Source organism: Nicotiana tabacum, chromosome 17 (assembly GCF_000715075.1).
Source record: "Nicotiana tabacum cultivar K326 chromosome 17, ASM71507v2, whole genome shotgun sequence".
NCBI classification, from domain to species: domain Eukaryota; kingdom Viridiplantae; phylum Streptophyta; class Magnoliopsida; order Solanales; family Solanaceae; genus Nicotiana; species Nicotiana tabacum.
This window is the reverse complement of record NC_134096.1, coordinates 127,746,738-127,763,800: the sequence shown is the minus strand read 5'-3', so window position 1 is coordinate 127,763,800 and position 17,063 is coordinate 127,746,738. Positions and strand designations below refer to the sequence as shown.

General features: G+C 37.2%; 1 protein-coding gene across 1 annotated transcript; it reads left to right on the top strand.

The window, feature by feature from the left end:
* The first annotated feature begins 828 nt into the window (after positions 1-828).
* LOC142172108 (uncharacterized) lies at positions 829-1,492 on the top strand. Its single transcript, XM_075235882.1, has 2 exons — positions 829-1,061; positions 1,270-1,492. The coding sequence occupies exons 1-2, from the start codon at positions 829-831 to the stop codon at positions 1,490-1,492; spliced, it is 456 nt and encodes a 151-aa protein (XP_075091983.1).
* The last annotated feature ends 15,571 nt before the right edge of the window (positions 1,493-17,063 follow it).

Sequence of the window (17,063 nt, the reverse complement as noted above, 5' to 3'; positions counted from 1 at the left end):
CAGAATTGGTCCCATGTCACAAGTATGCTAAGAGACTGGTAAGTTGGCTTGGAGAGGTAACTATTCAACATGTGCCGAGAAAGGAAAACAAGAGAGCCGATGCATTAGCAACCTTAGCTTCTACATTATCATTACCTGATCAAATGCAAGTCGTTGTTTGCCAAAGATGGGTAGTTCCTCCACCAAATGACTACAAGGAAAAAGAAAGCAAAGTTGAGAATCTTGCTTCCGCTTGAGGTTGAAATTGAAGATTGGTGACAATCATTAATTGATTATCTTTGTTACGGGATATTGCCAGAAAATCCCCGAAGGAAGACTGAAATCCGAAGGAGAGCCCCTCGTTTTATTTATTACAAAGATACACTTTACAGAAGATCATTTGACGGAGTGATATTACGTTGTTTGGGGGCCGATGAATCCCTCCAAGCCTTGTAAGAAGCACATTCTGGAGTATGTGGATCACATCAATCTGGACGAAAACTTCATTTTCACATAAAAAACAATGGGGTATTACTGGCCAACTATGGTGAAAGATTGTTTAGATTACGCTCGAAGGTGTAAATCTTGTCAATTCCATGCTAACTTCATACATCAACCACCTGAAGTATTGCACCCAATTGTTGCCTCTTGGCCATTTGATGCTTGGGGCTTAGATGTTGTTGGCCCATTGCTAAAGTCTTCTGGTGGACATTTATACATTTTGGCGGTAACTGATTACTTCTCAAAGTGGGCTGAAGTTGTTTCTCTTAAGGAAGTAAAGAAGGAAAATGTGGCTAACTTCATCTGAGTCAATATTATCTAGCGCTTGGCATTCCTCGATACATATTGATGGACAATGGTAAACCATTTGATAACAAGTTGATGAATAAAATATGTGATCTTTTTGGCTTCAAGCAACGCAATTCGTCCATGTATTATGCTGATGCCAATGGACTTGTTGAAGCATTTAACAAGACGCTCTGTAACTTGTTGAAAAAGGTTGTCTCTAAGTCTAAAAGAGATCGGCATGAGAGAATGGAAGAAGCTCTTTGGGCATATAGGACCACATATCACACACCAACGTAAACGACTCCTTATTCACTTGTTTATGGAGTTGAAGCAGTCCTTTCACTTGAGCGTCAAATCTCATCGTTGCGGCTTGCCATTCAAGAAGGACTCATTGATGAAGAAAATGTTATACCTTGAATAATTGGAAGCTTTTGATGAAAAGAGGCTAGAAGCTCAACAAATCCTTGAATGTTATCAAGCTCCCATGTCTCGATCTTTTAGCAAAAGGGTGCGCCTTAGATCTTTCCAAGTGGGTGACCAAGTTCTTGGGGTCAAAAGACCTATTATTACCTCTCGTCGATCTGGGGGCAAATTCTATGCTAAGTGGGATGGACCATATGTTGTACAAGAGGTATACTCAAGTGGCGCTTACAAGATAGTTGACTCAGAAGGTTTGCAGATTGGCCTCATCAATGGGAAATTCATAAAGAGATACTATCCTTGAAGAAAATAAATATGATCCTTAACGCATGAGCATAAACTGAGTGGTACTCCTGGCCCGCAAGAGTATAAACTGTGCACGGTCCAAAAAAAAAGTCTGCTAGGTATCCTTGAAGAAAACAAATATGCTCCTTAACGCTTAACGCATGAGCATAAACTGCATGTTATTCCTCACTCGCAAGAGTATAAACTGTGCACGGTCCCAAAAAAAAGGTCCGCTAGGTTGAAAACCTCAAAAACGGCGGCCTAGGCAAAAGTTAGGACATGCAAAAAAAAAAGAGTCCGCTAGGTTGAAAACCTCGAAAGAGGCAGCCTAGGCAAAAGTTAAGACATTAACAAAAAACAAACTCACCCATTTCTAACTACGTAATGACTTAATCCTCTTCACCGAGGTACGTAGGCAGTTTAGCGTTTCATTCTAAGTTCAGTCATATGAGTTCAAAAATACATATTACCCAAGGCATTATTCAAATAAGGTATGATGGAATATAATTCACTTGATTGATACTTAAAAATTAGGAGTACATTCTTTCGCTGAACTCTCTTTCTTATTTTGATGGCTCAATGGAGGCAAGTCCTCCATATCAAATTGAGGTCTTTGATGGAATGATTGTAGTTTCTTTAATAAGAGGCTAAATATTCAAGTTGAATGCTCCAATTCTAAGTCAAGTTGATTTTGTCAAATCTATTACATCATCAATTTGAAGTATTCAAGTTCGCTAGGTCTTAAAGTTGCAGTATTCAAGTCCGCCAAGTCTTCAAATCCATAAAGTATTAAAAAAAACTCACTTGTTATAAACTGCTTAATGACTTGATCCTCTTCACCGGAATTTGTATCTTCGAGATAATTATAGTCTTTAGCAGGCTGCAAAGTTTTCAAGACCGTCATGTCTTTGACCTGAATTCTTCAAGTTTGCTAAGTCGTCAAGTTGAATTCTTCATATTTTCTATATCATTGATTTGAAGTCTCTAGCATGCTAAATCTTCAAGTTGAAGTTGAGTTAAATTCTTCTAGTCCGCTAAGTCTTCAACTATCCAAGTCTGCCACGTCTTCAAGTTGAATTCTTCAAAGTGGCTACATCTTCAAGTTTAACTCTTATACTTTAATCTTCAAGTTGAATTCTTAAAATCTACCTGAATCTTTGAGTTGAAGTGTTCAAGTCCACCAAGTCTTCTGAATTTTTCAAATCTGCTAAGTGATGATGAGACCTTCGAATTCGGCAAATCTTCAAGTTAAAGTCTTCAATTTTGGGAAGTCCTCAAACTGAGTCATCAAGTTAAAGTCTTCAAATTCACCAAGTCAAGTTGAGGCCTTCGAATTCGCCAAAAGTTGAAGTCTTCAATTTTGCCAAATTTTCAAGTTGAATCATCAAGTTAAAGTCTTCAACTCCACTAAGTCTTCAAGTCGAAGTCTTCAAATTTGTCAAGTCATCAAGTATAAACCTTCAAGTATGCCATGTCTTCAAGTTGAAATCTGCAAGTTAAATTCTTCCGAGCACCAAGTCTTCAATTGAAAGCCAATAAGAAGCCCCCAAAATAGTCTTGAAGTCTTCAAATTGATATAGCCTTCAATTCTTTAGTTAGAAGTTTCAGTATATCTCCAAGTGTATGATAAACGCCTTTGATATAGTTTGCACCATCTTTAAATATTTATATCTTGAATTACTTGAAGGAAGGTTTTAATATATCTTCAAATCTTCAACTAAAAGTATTTAAAGTGTTAGCTCGCATAACTTGATTTATGTTGCAGAAAAAAGATTCTTCGACTCTGAGGTTATCTTTACTAAAGTGGTATCTTTGGATGAGATCTTCTTCTACCTGCAAAAAACAAATGAAGGGAGAAATATATCTATATAAAGAAAATCATAAAATTACCTGTGAAGATTGAAATTGAAGAGATATTCTTGGTGGTCAGCTTTTTTCATGCTTCATACAATCTCTGATTCATGCATCTCGAAATAAGGACGAGTTTTCGTTCCTTTGCTCCAAAAGGTCAAATCTTTTAGCGGTAAAGTAAAATCTGCATGTTAGATTCTATAATGATCTTAGCTGGTCTTCGTCTGAGATAAAATATAGTCTTCAGCTTAGACGGTGTAATAGTTTTAGCCTCGGACAAAGTAAAGTCTTCAGCTTAGATAGTTGTCTTCGCCTTTGCAAAAAATAATCTTCAACTTAGTCGGTGTAACAGACTTTGCCTCGTATAAAGTAAATTTTTATCTCAGACGGTGTAATGATCTTCACCTCAGACAAAGTAAAATATTTGGCTCAGACGGTGTAATGGTCTTCGCCTCAGATGAAGAAAAGTCAAATCTGTAAATAAAGTAAGATCTTTAGCTCAGACGGTGTAATGGTCTTCACCTCAGACAAAGTAAATTTTTGGCTCAGACGGTGTAATGATCTTCACATCAGATAAAGTAAAATCTTTGGCTTAGACGGTGTAATGGTCTATGCCTTAGATACAATGAAGTTAAATCTTCAAACAAGATAAAATCTTTAGCTTAGACGGTGTAATGGCCTTTGCTTCAGACAAAATATTTTTTTTGGTTCAGACGGTGTGATATCTTTACCTCAGATAAAGTAAAGTCCTTGGCTTAGACGGTGTAATAGTCTTCGCCTCAAATAAAGTAAAGTCAAATATGTAAATAAATTAATATCTTTGGCTCAAACGGTGTAATGGTCTTCACCTCAGACAAAGTAAATTTTGGCTCAGATCACCTCAGACAAAGTAAAATTTTTGACTCAGACGGTGTAATGATCTTCAACTCAAAAAAAGTAAAATCTTTGGCTAAGACGGTGTAATGGTGTTCGCCTCAGATGAAGTAAAGTCAAATCTATAAATAAAGTAAGATGTTTGGCTCATATGGTGTAATTATCTTCACCTCAGACAAAATAAAATCTTTGGCTCTGAAAATGTAATGGTCTTCGCCTCAGATAAAATAAAGTCAAATTTTCAAAAAACATAATGATCTTTGGCTTATAGATAGTGTAATGGTGTTTGTCTCAGATAAGTAAAATTTCAGCTTAGACAATGTAATCGTCTTCGCCTAAAAAAAAAAAGATCTTTGATTTAGATGGTGTAATGTTCTTCCTCAGATAAAGTAAAGTCTTTGATTTAGATGGTGTAATGGTCTTCGCTTTAAATAAAATAAATTTTTGGTTCAGACGGTGTAATGATTTTCGCCTCAGATTAAATAAAATCTTTTGCTTAGATGATGTAATCGTCTAAGCCTAAAAAAAAATTTCTACTTGAGATGGTGTAAAGTTTTCGCCTTGTCTAAAGTAATGCCTTTGTCTTGTTTGAAGTAATATTTTTGCCGACATGAATAAATTTTCGGGCAGGTAAATTTTAATTTCTTCAGACTTTGCTCACTCTTCTAGCAAAGAATAGGAGAAACAAACGGGAGAAACAAAAAATTCAAAGGCTGTAAAAGAAGATGAGGTATCTGTTAAAAGTTCAAATTACTCAAATTTCCTTAATTTTCTTGCTATTAAAAAAGAGGAAGAAGGTGTATTCTATTCTTGCTATCTGCAAAGAAAAAAAAACATGAATGGAAGCACATGAACTTGCCAAAGGGTATTAAAAAAAAGAAATTCTTTTTACTCCAATTTTCAAAACTATTCACGTCTGAAATCAAGAAATTTCCAAGACATGTCGAGTTGGTCGATAAAAGAATAGGAAAAAGTATCAAAGCCAAATGAATATCCAACGGACAAAGCAGTACAAGTCCAACAAAAGCATCTCGTTCATATGAGAAAAGTTTTACAGTGTATGCAAAAAACAAAAAAATGACAAAAGGTGTCCAAGCTATCATAGACCTTTGCCATTTAATACGAGTATATATAAAAGTGAAGTGCCGCGTGCTAAATACCAAAATAAAGGAAATCTCGAGGGGCATCACTGTATAAACTAAAGTCAGGGATTGCTAGATATAATATCAAGTTGCTACAGAAAAATTGAAGAACATCTCTGTCTACATTAGCGCTGATTTAGTATGGAATGTCAAGCTCGAGATCTAATCTCATTCTTTAATCTCTTTGGTGCTCTCTATTGACAGATGCAAATCAGTACATGTATGAAAAGAAAATCACTTCACCAAACAAAGATAGAGAGAGGAAAGAAAAGAAAGAATTACATGAAAGAAGTGTTATTTCCGGTCAATATTGCTGTATTTGTAAATATTAATTCTGCAAAATATAAGTTAACGTAATGAAACAATAATAATAAATTCGAGCCCACTGAATTCACAGTGTTTCCTTAAGGAATTTAATCCTCTCCTAGTACCCAAGGTAATGGATTATTTCCTCCCAGGATAGAACGAATAACACACTGGTGTAGCGGTACTTCAAACCCCAGTGTTTCGGCGAACACAAAGTTCGGTAGCAAATCACACTTACAGTTGCTTTGTTTGAAGTTAAAAAACAATGCAGAACGAAGGAGTATATACTCAGAAAAACGTATGGAAGTTCTGAGAGGAAGGAGTGCAATGTATAGCCAATTTGTTGAGCGAATTGTATGTTTAGTTGAGTATTTCTTCAACATTTGCTGCTCATATATATATAGCAGTCAAGAAGGAGTGCAAGACCAAACGTCCACCCTTCATGGTGGATCAAGCATTACATATTTGTGGAGCAAGCACTTCATATTTGTGGAGCAAGCACTTCATGGTGGGAAGACCATTATCCGGCTGCCAAATTATCAATACACGGATTGGAAAATATCCGTTTATAAATACGGATAATCTTACGTTAATATTTACTATTAACAAATAAATTTGGTCCAAAAAATTAATCAATCAATCGATCATTTGACCAAATCCAAATCCAAATCCAAATCCAAATCCAAATCCAAATCCGAAGCCGAAGCCGTAGCCGTAGCCGTAGCCGAAGCCGAGCCGAGCGAGCGACGACGACGACGGCGCGAGGCTTGCTTTCTTCTTAACTCTTTAAGAGTTACAAGAAGAGCAATTATATATATACCCACCAAAAATGTCTTCCACTTCCAATATGGGACAATGTCTCATTGTTAAAAGGGGGAAACTTAAAATTTTACTCAAAATTTCATTTTTCCTCCCTTTCCCATTCACCCTCATTTTAAGAATATTACATCTTAAAAAATAAAACCTCAACAATCCCCCACATGAATGGGGAATGGCTATATCACGGAAGTATGCATGAAAAACTGTATGATTTACAAGCAAGGATTAATTGCATCTGGATAAGTAGGTTTCCCTTTGAACTTTCCGTAGTAAACTTATGTCGGATATACTCGGTCAATCGGTAAATTTGATATCTTTGAACCGTCGATCTTTGGTGTATACCTAGACAACCATAAGTCACACAATCAACCCTTAACCGTCTTTGGTTCTCATTGTTGTGTTCGTTTCAGCCATGAACACCGCCTGGTTTCATAAGTGCGTAGAGAACTGGCCTTACAAAGTTCTCCTTGAAGAGGCTCACACTTCACACTTAAATAGGTGATTCCTAAACGTGTCATCCTGTAGATACACTATTTGATATACCCCGTATCAAATTTAGAAATCATTAAAAAGCCTTAATGCTTTATCCTTGGTACTGAACATTGTCTCATCACGAGAATGGACTAAAATTTTATTTGACAATGTTGAACCGTCATTAATGACTTTGTTTGATCTCTTTGAACCTAGATCTTGGGATCTCCAGTCTTCTAGGTAGAGTTACCGCCACAATGACTTGTTCTCGGCCATAGCCCCATTCCCCTTGATGATTTCTCAACTACCTCTCTAGTTAGGCCTTTTGTAAGTGGATCCGACACATTATCACTTGACTTTACATAGTCAATTGTGATAATTCCTCTAGAGAGTAATTGCCTAACGGTTTTATGTCTTCGTCGTATATGACGAGATTTACCGTTATACATGACGCTCCCAGCCCTTTCAATTGCCGCTTGACTATCACAATGTATGCATATTGGTGCCAACGGTTTGGGCCAAAATGGAATATCTTCCAAGAAATTCCGGAGCCATTCAGCTTCTTCACCGGCTTTATCTAAGGCTATGAATTCAGCCTCCATTGTAGAGCGGGCAATACATGTTTGTTTGGACGACTTCCAAGATACCGCTCTTCCACCAATAGTGAATACATATCCACTCGTGGACTTAGAATCAGTTGAACCGGTGATCCAATTTGCATCACAGTATCCCTCAATCACCGCAGGGAAATTACTGTAGTGCAATTCAAAGTTCTGGGTATGTTCTAAATATCCCAAAACTCGTTTCATTGCCATCCAATGAGATTGGCCTGGATTGCTCGTATATCGACTCAGTTTACTTATAGCACAAGCTATGTCTGGTCGTGTACAATTCATGATATACATTAAGCATCCCAATACACGAGCATAATCCAATTGTGATATGCTTTGGCCTTTGTTCTTTGCTAATGCAAAATTCACGTCAATTGGAGTCTTTGCAACTTTAAAGCCCAAGTGCTTGAATTTTTCAAGTACTGTCTTAATATAATGAGATTGTGACAATGCCAGACCTTGAGGAGTCTTATTGATCTTAATTCCCAGAATTAAATCAGCAACTCCCAAGTCTTTCATATCAAACTTGCTATTGAGCATACGCTTAGTAGCATTTATGTTGGCAATGTCATTACTCATTATCAATATATCATCCACATATAGGCAAACAATGACTATGTGATTTGGAACATTTTTAATGTACACGCATTTATCACATTCATTTATCTTAAAACTATTTGACAACATTGTTTGGTCAAATTTCTGCATGCCATTGTTTGGGTGCTTGTTTTAGTCCGTAAAGAGACTTAACAAGTCTACATACCTTCTTTTCTTTACCTGGAACCACAAACCCTTCAGGTTGTTCCATGTAAATTTCTTCCTCCAACTCTCCATTTAAGAAGGCCGTCTTAACATCCATTTGATGAATTTCAAGACCATACACTGCAGCTAATGCTACTAACATCCGTATGGACGTAATTCTTGTAACTGGAGAGTATGTATCAAAGTAGTCTAGACCTTCTCGTTGTCTATACCCTTTGACTACGAGCCTTGCCTTGAATTTATCAATAGTGCCATCATCTTTGATTTTTCTCTTAAAAATCCATTTAGAACCCAAAGGTTTATTTCCAGGAGGAAGATCAACCAATTCCCATGTATGGTTGTTCAATATGGATTGTATTTCACTATTGACTGCCTCTTTCCAAAACAATGATTCCGAAGAAGTCATAGCTTCTTTAAATGTTTGAGGCTCATTCTCCAATAAGAAAGTCACAAAATCTGGTCCAAATGAAGTAGACGTTCTTTGACGTTTACTACGTCTTAGATTCTCCTGATTACATGTACTTTCTTTTGTTTCTTCCCGAGGTCGTTTAGATCCTTCACCAAACGACTCACATTCCTTTTTTATACGGATATATATTTTCAAAAAACTCAGCATTATCTGATTCTATAACCGTATTATTATGAATGTCGGGATTTTCTGATTTATGAACCAGAAATCGATATGCTTTGTCGCATATCCTATGAAAACACAATCAACGGTTTTCGGTCCTATCTTTACCCTTTTGGGTTTAGGAACTTGCACTTTTGCCAAACACCCCCACACTTTAAAATAATTCAAGTTGGGCTTCCTTCCTTTCCATTGTTCATAAGGAATGGATTGTGTTTTGCTATGGGGCACTCGATTTAATATTCGATTAGCCGTAAGAATGGCTTCCCCCCATAAGTTCTGTGGCAAACCAGAACTTATCAACAACGCATTCATCATCTCCTTTAATGTGCGATTCTTTCTTTCCGCAATCCCATTAGATTGGGGCGTGTAAGGGGCTGTTGTTTGATGAATAATTCCATATTTTAAACATATTTCTTCAAAAGGAGATTCATATTCACCACCCCTATCACTTATTATCATTTTTACTTTCTTGTTAAGTTGCGTTTCAACTTCATTTTTGTATTGCCTGAATGCGTCTATTGCTTCATCTTTACTATTCAGTAAGTAAACATAGCAATATCGAGTACCATCATCAATAAAAGTTATGAAATACTTCTTTCCACCGCGAGATGGTATTGACTTCATGTCACAAATATCTGTGTGAATTAAGTCTAAAGGATTTGAATTCCTTTCAACTGACTTATAAGGATGTTTAACATACTTACATTCCACACATATTTGACATTTTGATTTTTCGCATTCAAACTTGGGCAGTACTTCCAAGTTAATCATTTTCCGCAAGGTTTTATAATTGACATGACCCAAACGTACATGCCATAAATCATTTGACTCAAGTAAGTAAGAAGAAGCTGAAATATTATTATTATTTTCAACAACCATTACATTTAGATTGAAAAGGCCCTCGGTGAGGTAACCTTTTCCCACAAATATTCCATTCTTACTAATTACAACCTTGTTGGATACAAAAACGCACTTAAAACCGTGCTTAACAAGAAGTCCAGTAGAGACTAAATTCTTTCTCATTTCGGGAACATGAAGGACATTGTTCAAAGTCATGACCTTGCCAGAAGTCATTTTTAGAAATACCTTCCCATATCCTTCAACTTTTGCTGTTGAAGCATTTCCCATATAAACTGTCTCTCCGGGTTCAGCAAGAGCATAGGTAGCAAAAGCCTCTCTAACTGCACAAACATGGCGAGTGGCTCCTGAATCAAACCACCACAGTTTAGGATTTCCCACCAAGTTACATTCAGAGAGCATGGCACACAAGTTATCAACATCATCATGGTTTACTACCATGTTTGCTTGACCCCTTTTCTTGTCTTTCTTCGGAGCACGACACTCCGTAGATTTGTGTCCGATTTTCCCACAGTTGTAGCAGTTTCCACTGAACCGCTTCTTGCTTGGGTTGTATTTCGGACCAGAAGCCTTCTTCCTCTTTTTGTTAGCTTCAACAATATTTGCTCCCATTATTGTTGAATTTCCACGGCCTCTCCTTTCAGCAGCTTTATTGTCCTCTTCGATTCTCAACCGAACAATGAGATCTTCAAGGGACATTTCCTTTCGTTTGTGTTTCAAATAATTTTTGAAGTCCTTCCACAACGGAGGCAACTTCTCAATCATTGCTGCTACTTGGAATGCTTCGTTGATTACAAGACCTTCAGCAAGTAGATCATGAATAATCACTTGCAATTCCTGGACTTGAGTAATAACAGACTTGCTATCTATCATTTTGTAGTCCAGAAATTTTGCGGCAACGAATTTCTTCATCCCGGCATCTTCAGTCTTATATTTCTTTTCAAGCGCATTCCACAATTCTTTGGATGTCTCCATGCTACTGTATACATTATACAGATTATCATCCAGTCTGCTAAGAATATAATTCTTGCATAAAAAATCAGAATGCTTCCACGCTTCAATCACGAGAAAGCGTTCATTATCTGGAGTTTTATCCGGCAGATCAGGAACATCTTCCTTGATGAACTTCTGTAGAAATAACGTAGTTAAGTAGAAGAACATCTTCTGCTGCCAGCGTTTGAAATCAATCCCGGAAAATTTTCCGGGTTTTTCTGCCGGTGCCAACGCCGGTGTTCGGCTTGTCGTTGCGTTGGCAGTCGCCATCGGAACAGCTTGGTTTTCGTTTTCAGTCATCATCTTTTCTGTAAAAGAATGACACAAACAAACGTTTAATACACGTTTTCAAACTGGAGTAAAAATCACGTAGATTTTAATATCCAACAAAACGCCACGAAGGCTTAACTCTCCAAAACGGGAGTACACAAACCACAAAGGTTTTAGTTTGCAGAATAATAAGAATAACACAAGTACAGAAATAAATATTAAATTCCTTAAGATTGTTATTCCCGGTCAATATTGCTGTATTTGTAAATATTAATTCTGCAAAATATAAGTTAACGTAATAAAACAATAATAATAAATTCGAGCCCACTGAATTCACAGTGTTTCCTTAAGGAATTTAATCCCCTCCTAGTACCCAAGGTAATGGATTATTTCCTCCCAGGATAGAACGAATAACACACTGGTGTAGCGGTACTTCAAACCCCAGTGTTTCGGCGAACACAAAGTTCGGTAGCAAATCACACTTACAGTTGCTTTGTTTGAAGTTAAAAAACAATGCAGAACGAAGGAGTATATACTCAGAAAAACGTATGGAAGTTCTGAGAGGAAGGAGTGCAATGTATAGCCAATTTGTTGAGCGAATTGTATGTTTAGTTGAGTATTTCTTCAACATTTGCTGCTCATATATATATAGCAGCCAAGAAGGAGTGCAAGACCAAACGTCCACCCTTCATGGTGGATCAAGCATTACATATTTGTGGAGCAAGCACTTCATATTTGTGGAGCAAGCACTTCATGGTGGGAAGACCATTATCCGGCTGCCAAATTATCAATACACGGATTGGAAAATATCTGTTTACAAATACGGATAATCTTACGTTAATATTTACTATTAACAAATAAATTTGGTCCAAAAAATTAATCAATCAATCGATCATTTGACCAAATCCAAATCCAAATCCAAATCCGAAGCCGAAGCCGAAGCCGTAGCCGTAGCCGTAGCCGAAGCCGAGCCGAGCGAGCGATGACGACGACGGCGCGAGGCTTGCTTTCTTCTTAACTCTTTAAGAGCTACAAGAAGAGCAATTATATATATACCCATCAAAAATGTCTTCCACTTCCAATATGGGACAATGTCTCATTGTTAAGAGGGGGAAACTTAAAATTTTACTCAAAATTTCATTTTCCCTCCATTTCCCATTCACCCTCATTTTAAGAATATTACATCTTAAAAAATAAAACCTCAACAATCCCCCACATGAATGGGGAATGGCTATATCACGGAAGTATGCATGAAAAACTGTGTGATTTACAAGCAAGGATTAATTGCATCTGGATAAGTAGGTTTCCCTTTGAACTTTCCGTAGTAAACTTATGTCGGATATACTCGGTCAATCGGTAGATTTGATATCTTTGAACCGTCGATCTTTGGTGTATACCTAGACAACCATAAGTCACACAATCAACCCTTAACCGTCTTTGGTTCTCATTGTTGTGTTCGTTTCAGCCATGAACACCGCCTGGTTTCATAAGTGCGTAGAGAACTGGCCTTACAAAGTTCTCCTTGAAGCGGCTCACACTTCACACTTAAATAGGTGATTCCTAAACGTGTCATCCTGTAGATACACTATTTGATATACCCCGTATCAAATTTAGAAATCATTAAAAAGCCTTAATGCTTTATCCTTGGTACTGAACATTGTCTCATCACGAGAATGGACTAAAATTTTATTTGACAATGTTGAACCGTCATTAATGACTTTGTTTGATCTCTTTGAACCTAGATCTTGGGATCTCCAGTCTTCTAGGTAGAGTTACCGCCACAATGACTTGTTCTCGGCCATAGCCCCATTCCCCTTGATGATTTCTCAACTACCTCTCTAGTTAGGCCTTTTGTAAGTGGATCCGACACATTATCACTTGACTTTACATAGTCAATTGTGATAATTCCTCTAGAGAGTAATTGCCTAACGGTTTTATGTCTTCGTCGTATATGACGAGATTTACCGTTATACATGACGCTCCCAGCCCTTTCAATTGCCGCTTGACTATCACAATGTATGCATATTGGTGCCAACGGTTTGGGCCAAAATGGAATGTCTTCCAAGAAATTCCGGAGCCATTCAGCTTCTTCACCGGCTTTATCTAAGGCTATGAATTCAGCCTCCATTGTAGAGCGGGCAATACATGTTTGTTTGGACGACTTCCAAGATACCGCTCCTCCACCAATAGTGAATACATATCCACTCGTGGACTTAGAATCAGTTGAACCGGTGATCCAATTTGCATCACAGTATCCCTCAATCACCGCAGGGAAATTACTGTAGTGCAATTCAAAGTTCTGGGTATGTTCTAAATATCCCAAAACTCGTTTCATTGCCATCCAATGAGATTGGCCTGGATTGCTCGTATATCGACTCAGTTTACTTATAGCACAAGCTATGTCTGGTCGTGTACAATTCATGATATACATTAAGCATCCCAATACACGAGCATAATCCAATTGTGATATGCTTTGGCCTTTGTTCTTTGCTAATGCAAAATTCACGTCAATTGGAGTCTTTGCAACTTTAAAGCCCAAGTGCTTGAATTTTTCAAGTACTGTCTTAATATAATGAGATTGTGACAATGCCAGACCTTGAGGAGTCTTATTGATCTTAATTCCCAGAATTAAATCAGCAACTCCCAAGTCTTTCATATCAAACTTGCTATTGAGCATACGCTTAGTAGCATTTATGTTGGCAATGTCATTACTCATTATCAATATATCATCCACATATAGGCAAACAATGACTATGTGATTTGGAACATTTTTAATGTACACGCATTTATCACATTCATTTATCTTAAAACTATTTGACAACATTGTTTGGTCAAATTTCGCATGCCATTGTTTGGGTGCTTGTTTTAGTCCGTAAAGAGACTTAACAAGTCTACATACCTTCTTTTCTTTACCTGGAACCACAAACCCTTCAGGTTGTTCCATGTAAATTTCTTCCTCCAACTCTCCATTTAAGAAGGCCGTCTTAACATCCATTTGATGAATTTCAAGACCATACACTGCAGCTAATGCTACTAACATCCGTATGGACGTAATTCTTGTAACTGGAGAGTATGTATCAAAGTAGTCTAGACCTTCTCGTTGTCTATACCCTTTGACTATGAGCCTTGCCTTGAATTTATCAATAGTGCCATCATCTTTGATTTTTCTCTTAAAAATCCATTTAGAACCCAAAGGTTTATTTCCAGGAGGAAGATCAACCAATTCCCATGTATGGTTGTTCAATATGGATTGTATTTCACTATTGACTGCCTCTTTCCAAAACAATGATTCCGAAGAAGTCATAGCTTCTTTAAATGTTTGAGGCTCATTCTCCAATAAGAAAGTCACAAAATCTGGTCCAAATGAAGTAGACGTTCTTTGACGTTTACTACGTCTTAGATTCTCCTGATTACATGTACTTTCTTTTGTTTCTTCCCGAGGTCGTTTAGATCCTTCACCAAACGACTCACATTCCTTTTTTATACGGATATATATTTTCAAAAAACTCAGCATTATCTGATTCTATAACCGTATTATTATGAATGTCGGGATTTTCTGATTTATGAACCAGAAATCGATATGCTTTGTCGCATATCCTATGAAAACACAATCAACGGTTTTCGGTCCTATCTTTACCCTTTTGGGTTTAGGAACTTGCACTTTTGCCAAACACCCCCACACTTTAAAATAATTCAAGTTGGGCTTCCTTCCTTTCCATTGTTCATAAGGAATGGATTGTGTTTTGCTATGGGGCACTCGATTTAATATTCGATTAGCCGTAAGAATGGCTTCCCCCCATAAGTTCTGTGGCAAACCAGAACTTATCAACAACGCATTCATCATCTCCTTTAATGTGCGATTCTTTCTTTCCGCAATCCCATTAGATTGGGGCGTGTAAGGGGCTGTTGTTTGATGAATAATTCCATATTTTAAACATATTTCTTCAAAAGGAGATTCATATTCACCACCCCTATCACTTATTATCATTTTTACTTTCTTGTTAAGTTGCGTTTCAACTTCATTTTTGTATTGCCTGAATGCGTCTATTGCTTCATCTTTACTATTCAGTAAGTAAACATAGCAATATCGAGTACCATCATCAATAAAAGTTATGAAATACTTCTTTCCACCGCGAGATGGTATTGACTTCATGTCACAAATATCTGTGTGAATTAAGTCTAAAGGATTTGAATTCCTTTCAACTGACTTATAAGGATGTTTAACATACTTACATTCCACACATATTTGACATTTTGATTTTTCGCATTCAAACTTGGGCAGTACTTCCAAGTTAATCATTTTCCGCAAGGTTTTATAATTGACATGACCCAAACGTACATGCCATAAATCATTTGACTCAAGTAAGTAAGAAGAAGCTGAAATATTATTATTATTTTCAACAACCATTACATTTAGATTGAAAAGGCCCTCGGTGAGGTAACCTTTTCCCACAAATATTCCATTCTTACTAATTACAACCTTGTTGGATACAAAAACGCACTTAAAACCGTGCTTAACAAGAAGTCCAGTAGAGACTAAATTCTTTCTCATTTCGGGAACATGAAGGACATTGTTCAAAGTCATGACCTTGCCAGAAGTCATTTTTAGAAATACCTTCCCATATCCTTCAACTTTTGCTGTTGAAGCATTTCCCATATAAACTGTCTCTCCGGGTTCAGCAAGAGCATAGGTAGCAAAAGCCTCTCTAACTGCACAAACATGGCGAGTGGCTCCTGAATCAAACCACCACAGTTTAGGATTTCCCACCAAGTTACATTCAGAGAGCATGGCACACAAGTTATCAACATCATCATGGTTTACTACCATGTTTGCTTGACCCCTTTTCTTGTCTTTCTTCGGAGCACGACACTCCGTAGATTTGTGTCCGATTTTCCCACAGTTGTAGCAGTTTCCACTGAACCGCTTCTTGCTTGGGTTGTATTTCGGACCAGAAGCCTTCTTCCTCTTTTTGTTAGCTTCAACAATATTTGCTCCCATTATTGTTGAATTTCCACGGCCTCTCCTTTCAGCAGCTTTATTGTCCTCTTCGATTCTCAACCGAACAATGAGATCTTCAAGGACATTTCCTTTCGTTTGTGTTTCAAATAATTTTTGAAGTCCTTCCACAACGGAGGCAACTTCTCAATCATTGCTGCTACTTGGAATGCTTCGTTGATTACAAGACCTTCAGCAAGTAGATCATGAATAATCACTTGCAATTCCTGGACTTGAGTAATAACAGACTTGCTATCTATCATTTTGTAGTCCAGAAATTTTGCGGCAACGAATTTCTTCATCCCGGCATCTTCAGTCTTATATTTCTTTTCAAGCGCATTCCACAATTCTTTGGATGTCTCCATGCTACTGTATACATTATACAGATTATCATCCAGTCTGCTAAGAATATAATTCTTGCATAAAAAATCAGAATGCTTCCACGCTTCAATCACGAGAAAGCGTTCATTATCTGGAGTTTTATCCGGCAGATCAGGAACATCTTCCTTGATGAACTTCTGTAGAAATAACGTAGTTAAGTAGAAGAACATCTTCTGCTGCCAGCGTTTGAAATCAATCCCGGAAAATTTTCCGGGTTTTTCTGCCGGTGCCAACGCCGGTGTTCGGCTTGTCGTTGCGTTGGCAGTCGCCATCGGAACAGCTTGGTTTTCGTTTTCAGTCATCATCTTTTCTGTAAAAGAATGACACAAACAAACGTTTAATACACGTTTTCAAACTGGAGTAAAAATCACGTAGATTTTAATATCCAACAAAACGCCACGAAGGCTTAACTCTCCAAAACGGGAGTACACAAACCACAAAGGTTTTAGTTTGCAGAATAATAAGAATAACACAAGTACAGAAATAAATATTAAATTCCTTAAGATTGTTATTCCCGGTCAATATTGCTGTATTTGTAAATATTAATTCTGCAAAATATAAGTTAACGTAATGAAACAATAATAATAAATTCGAGCCCACTGAATTCACAGTGTTTCCTTAAGGAA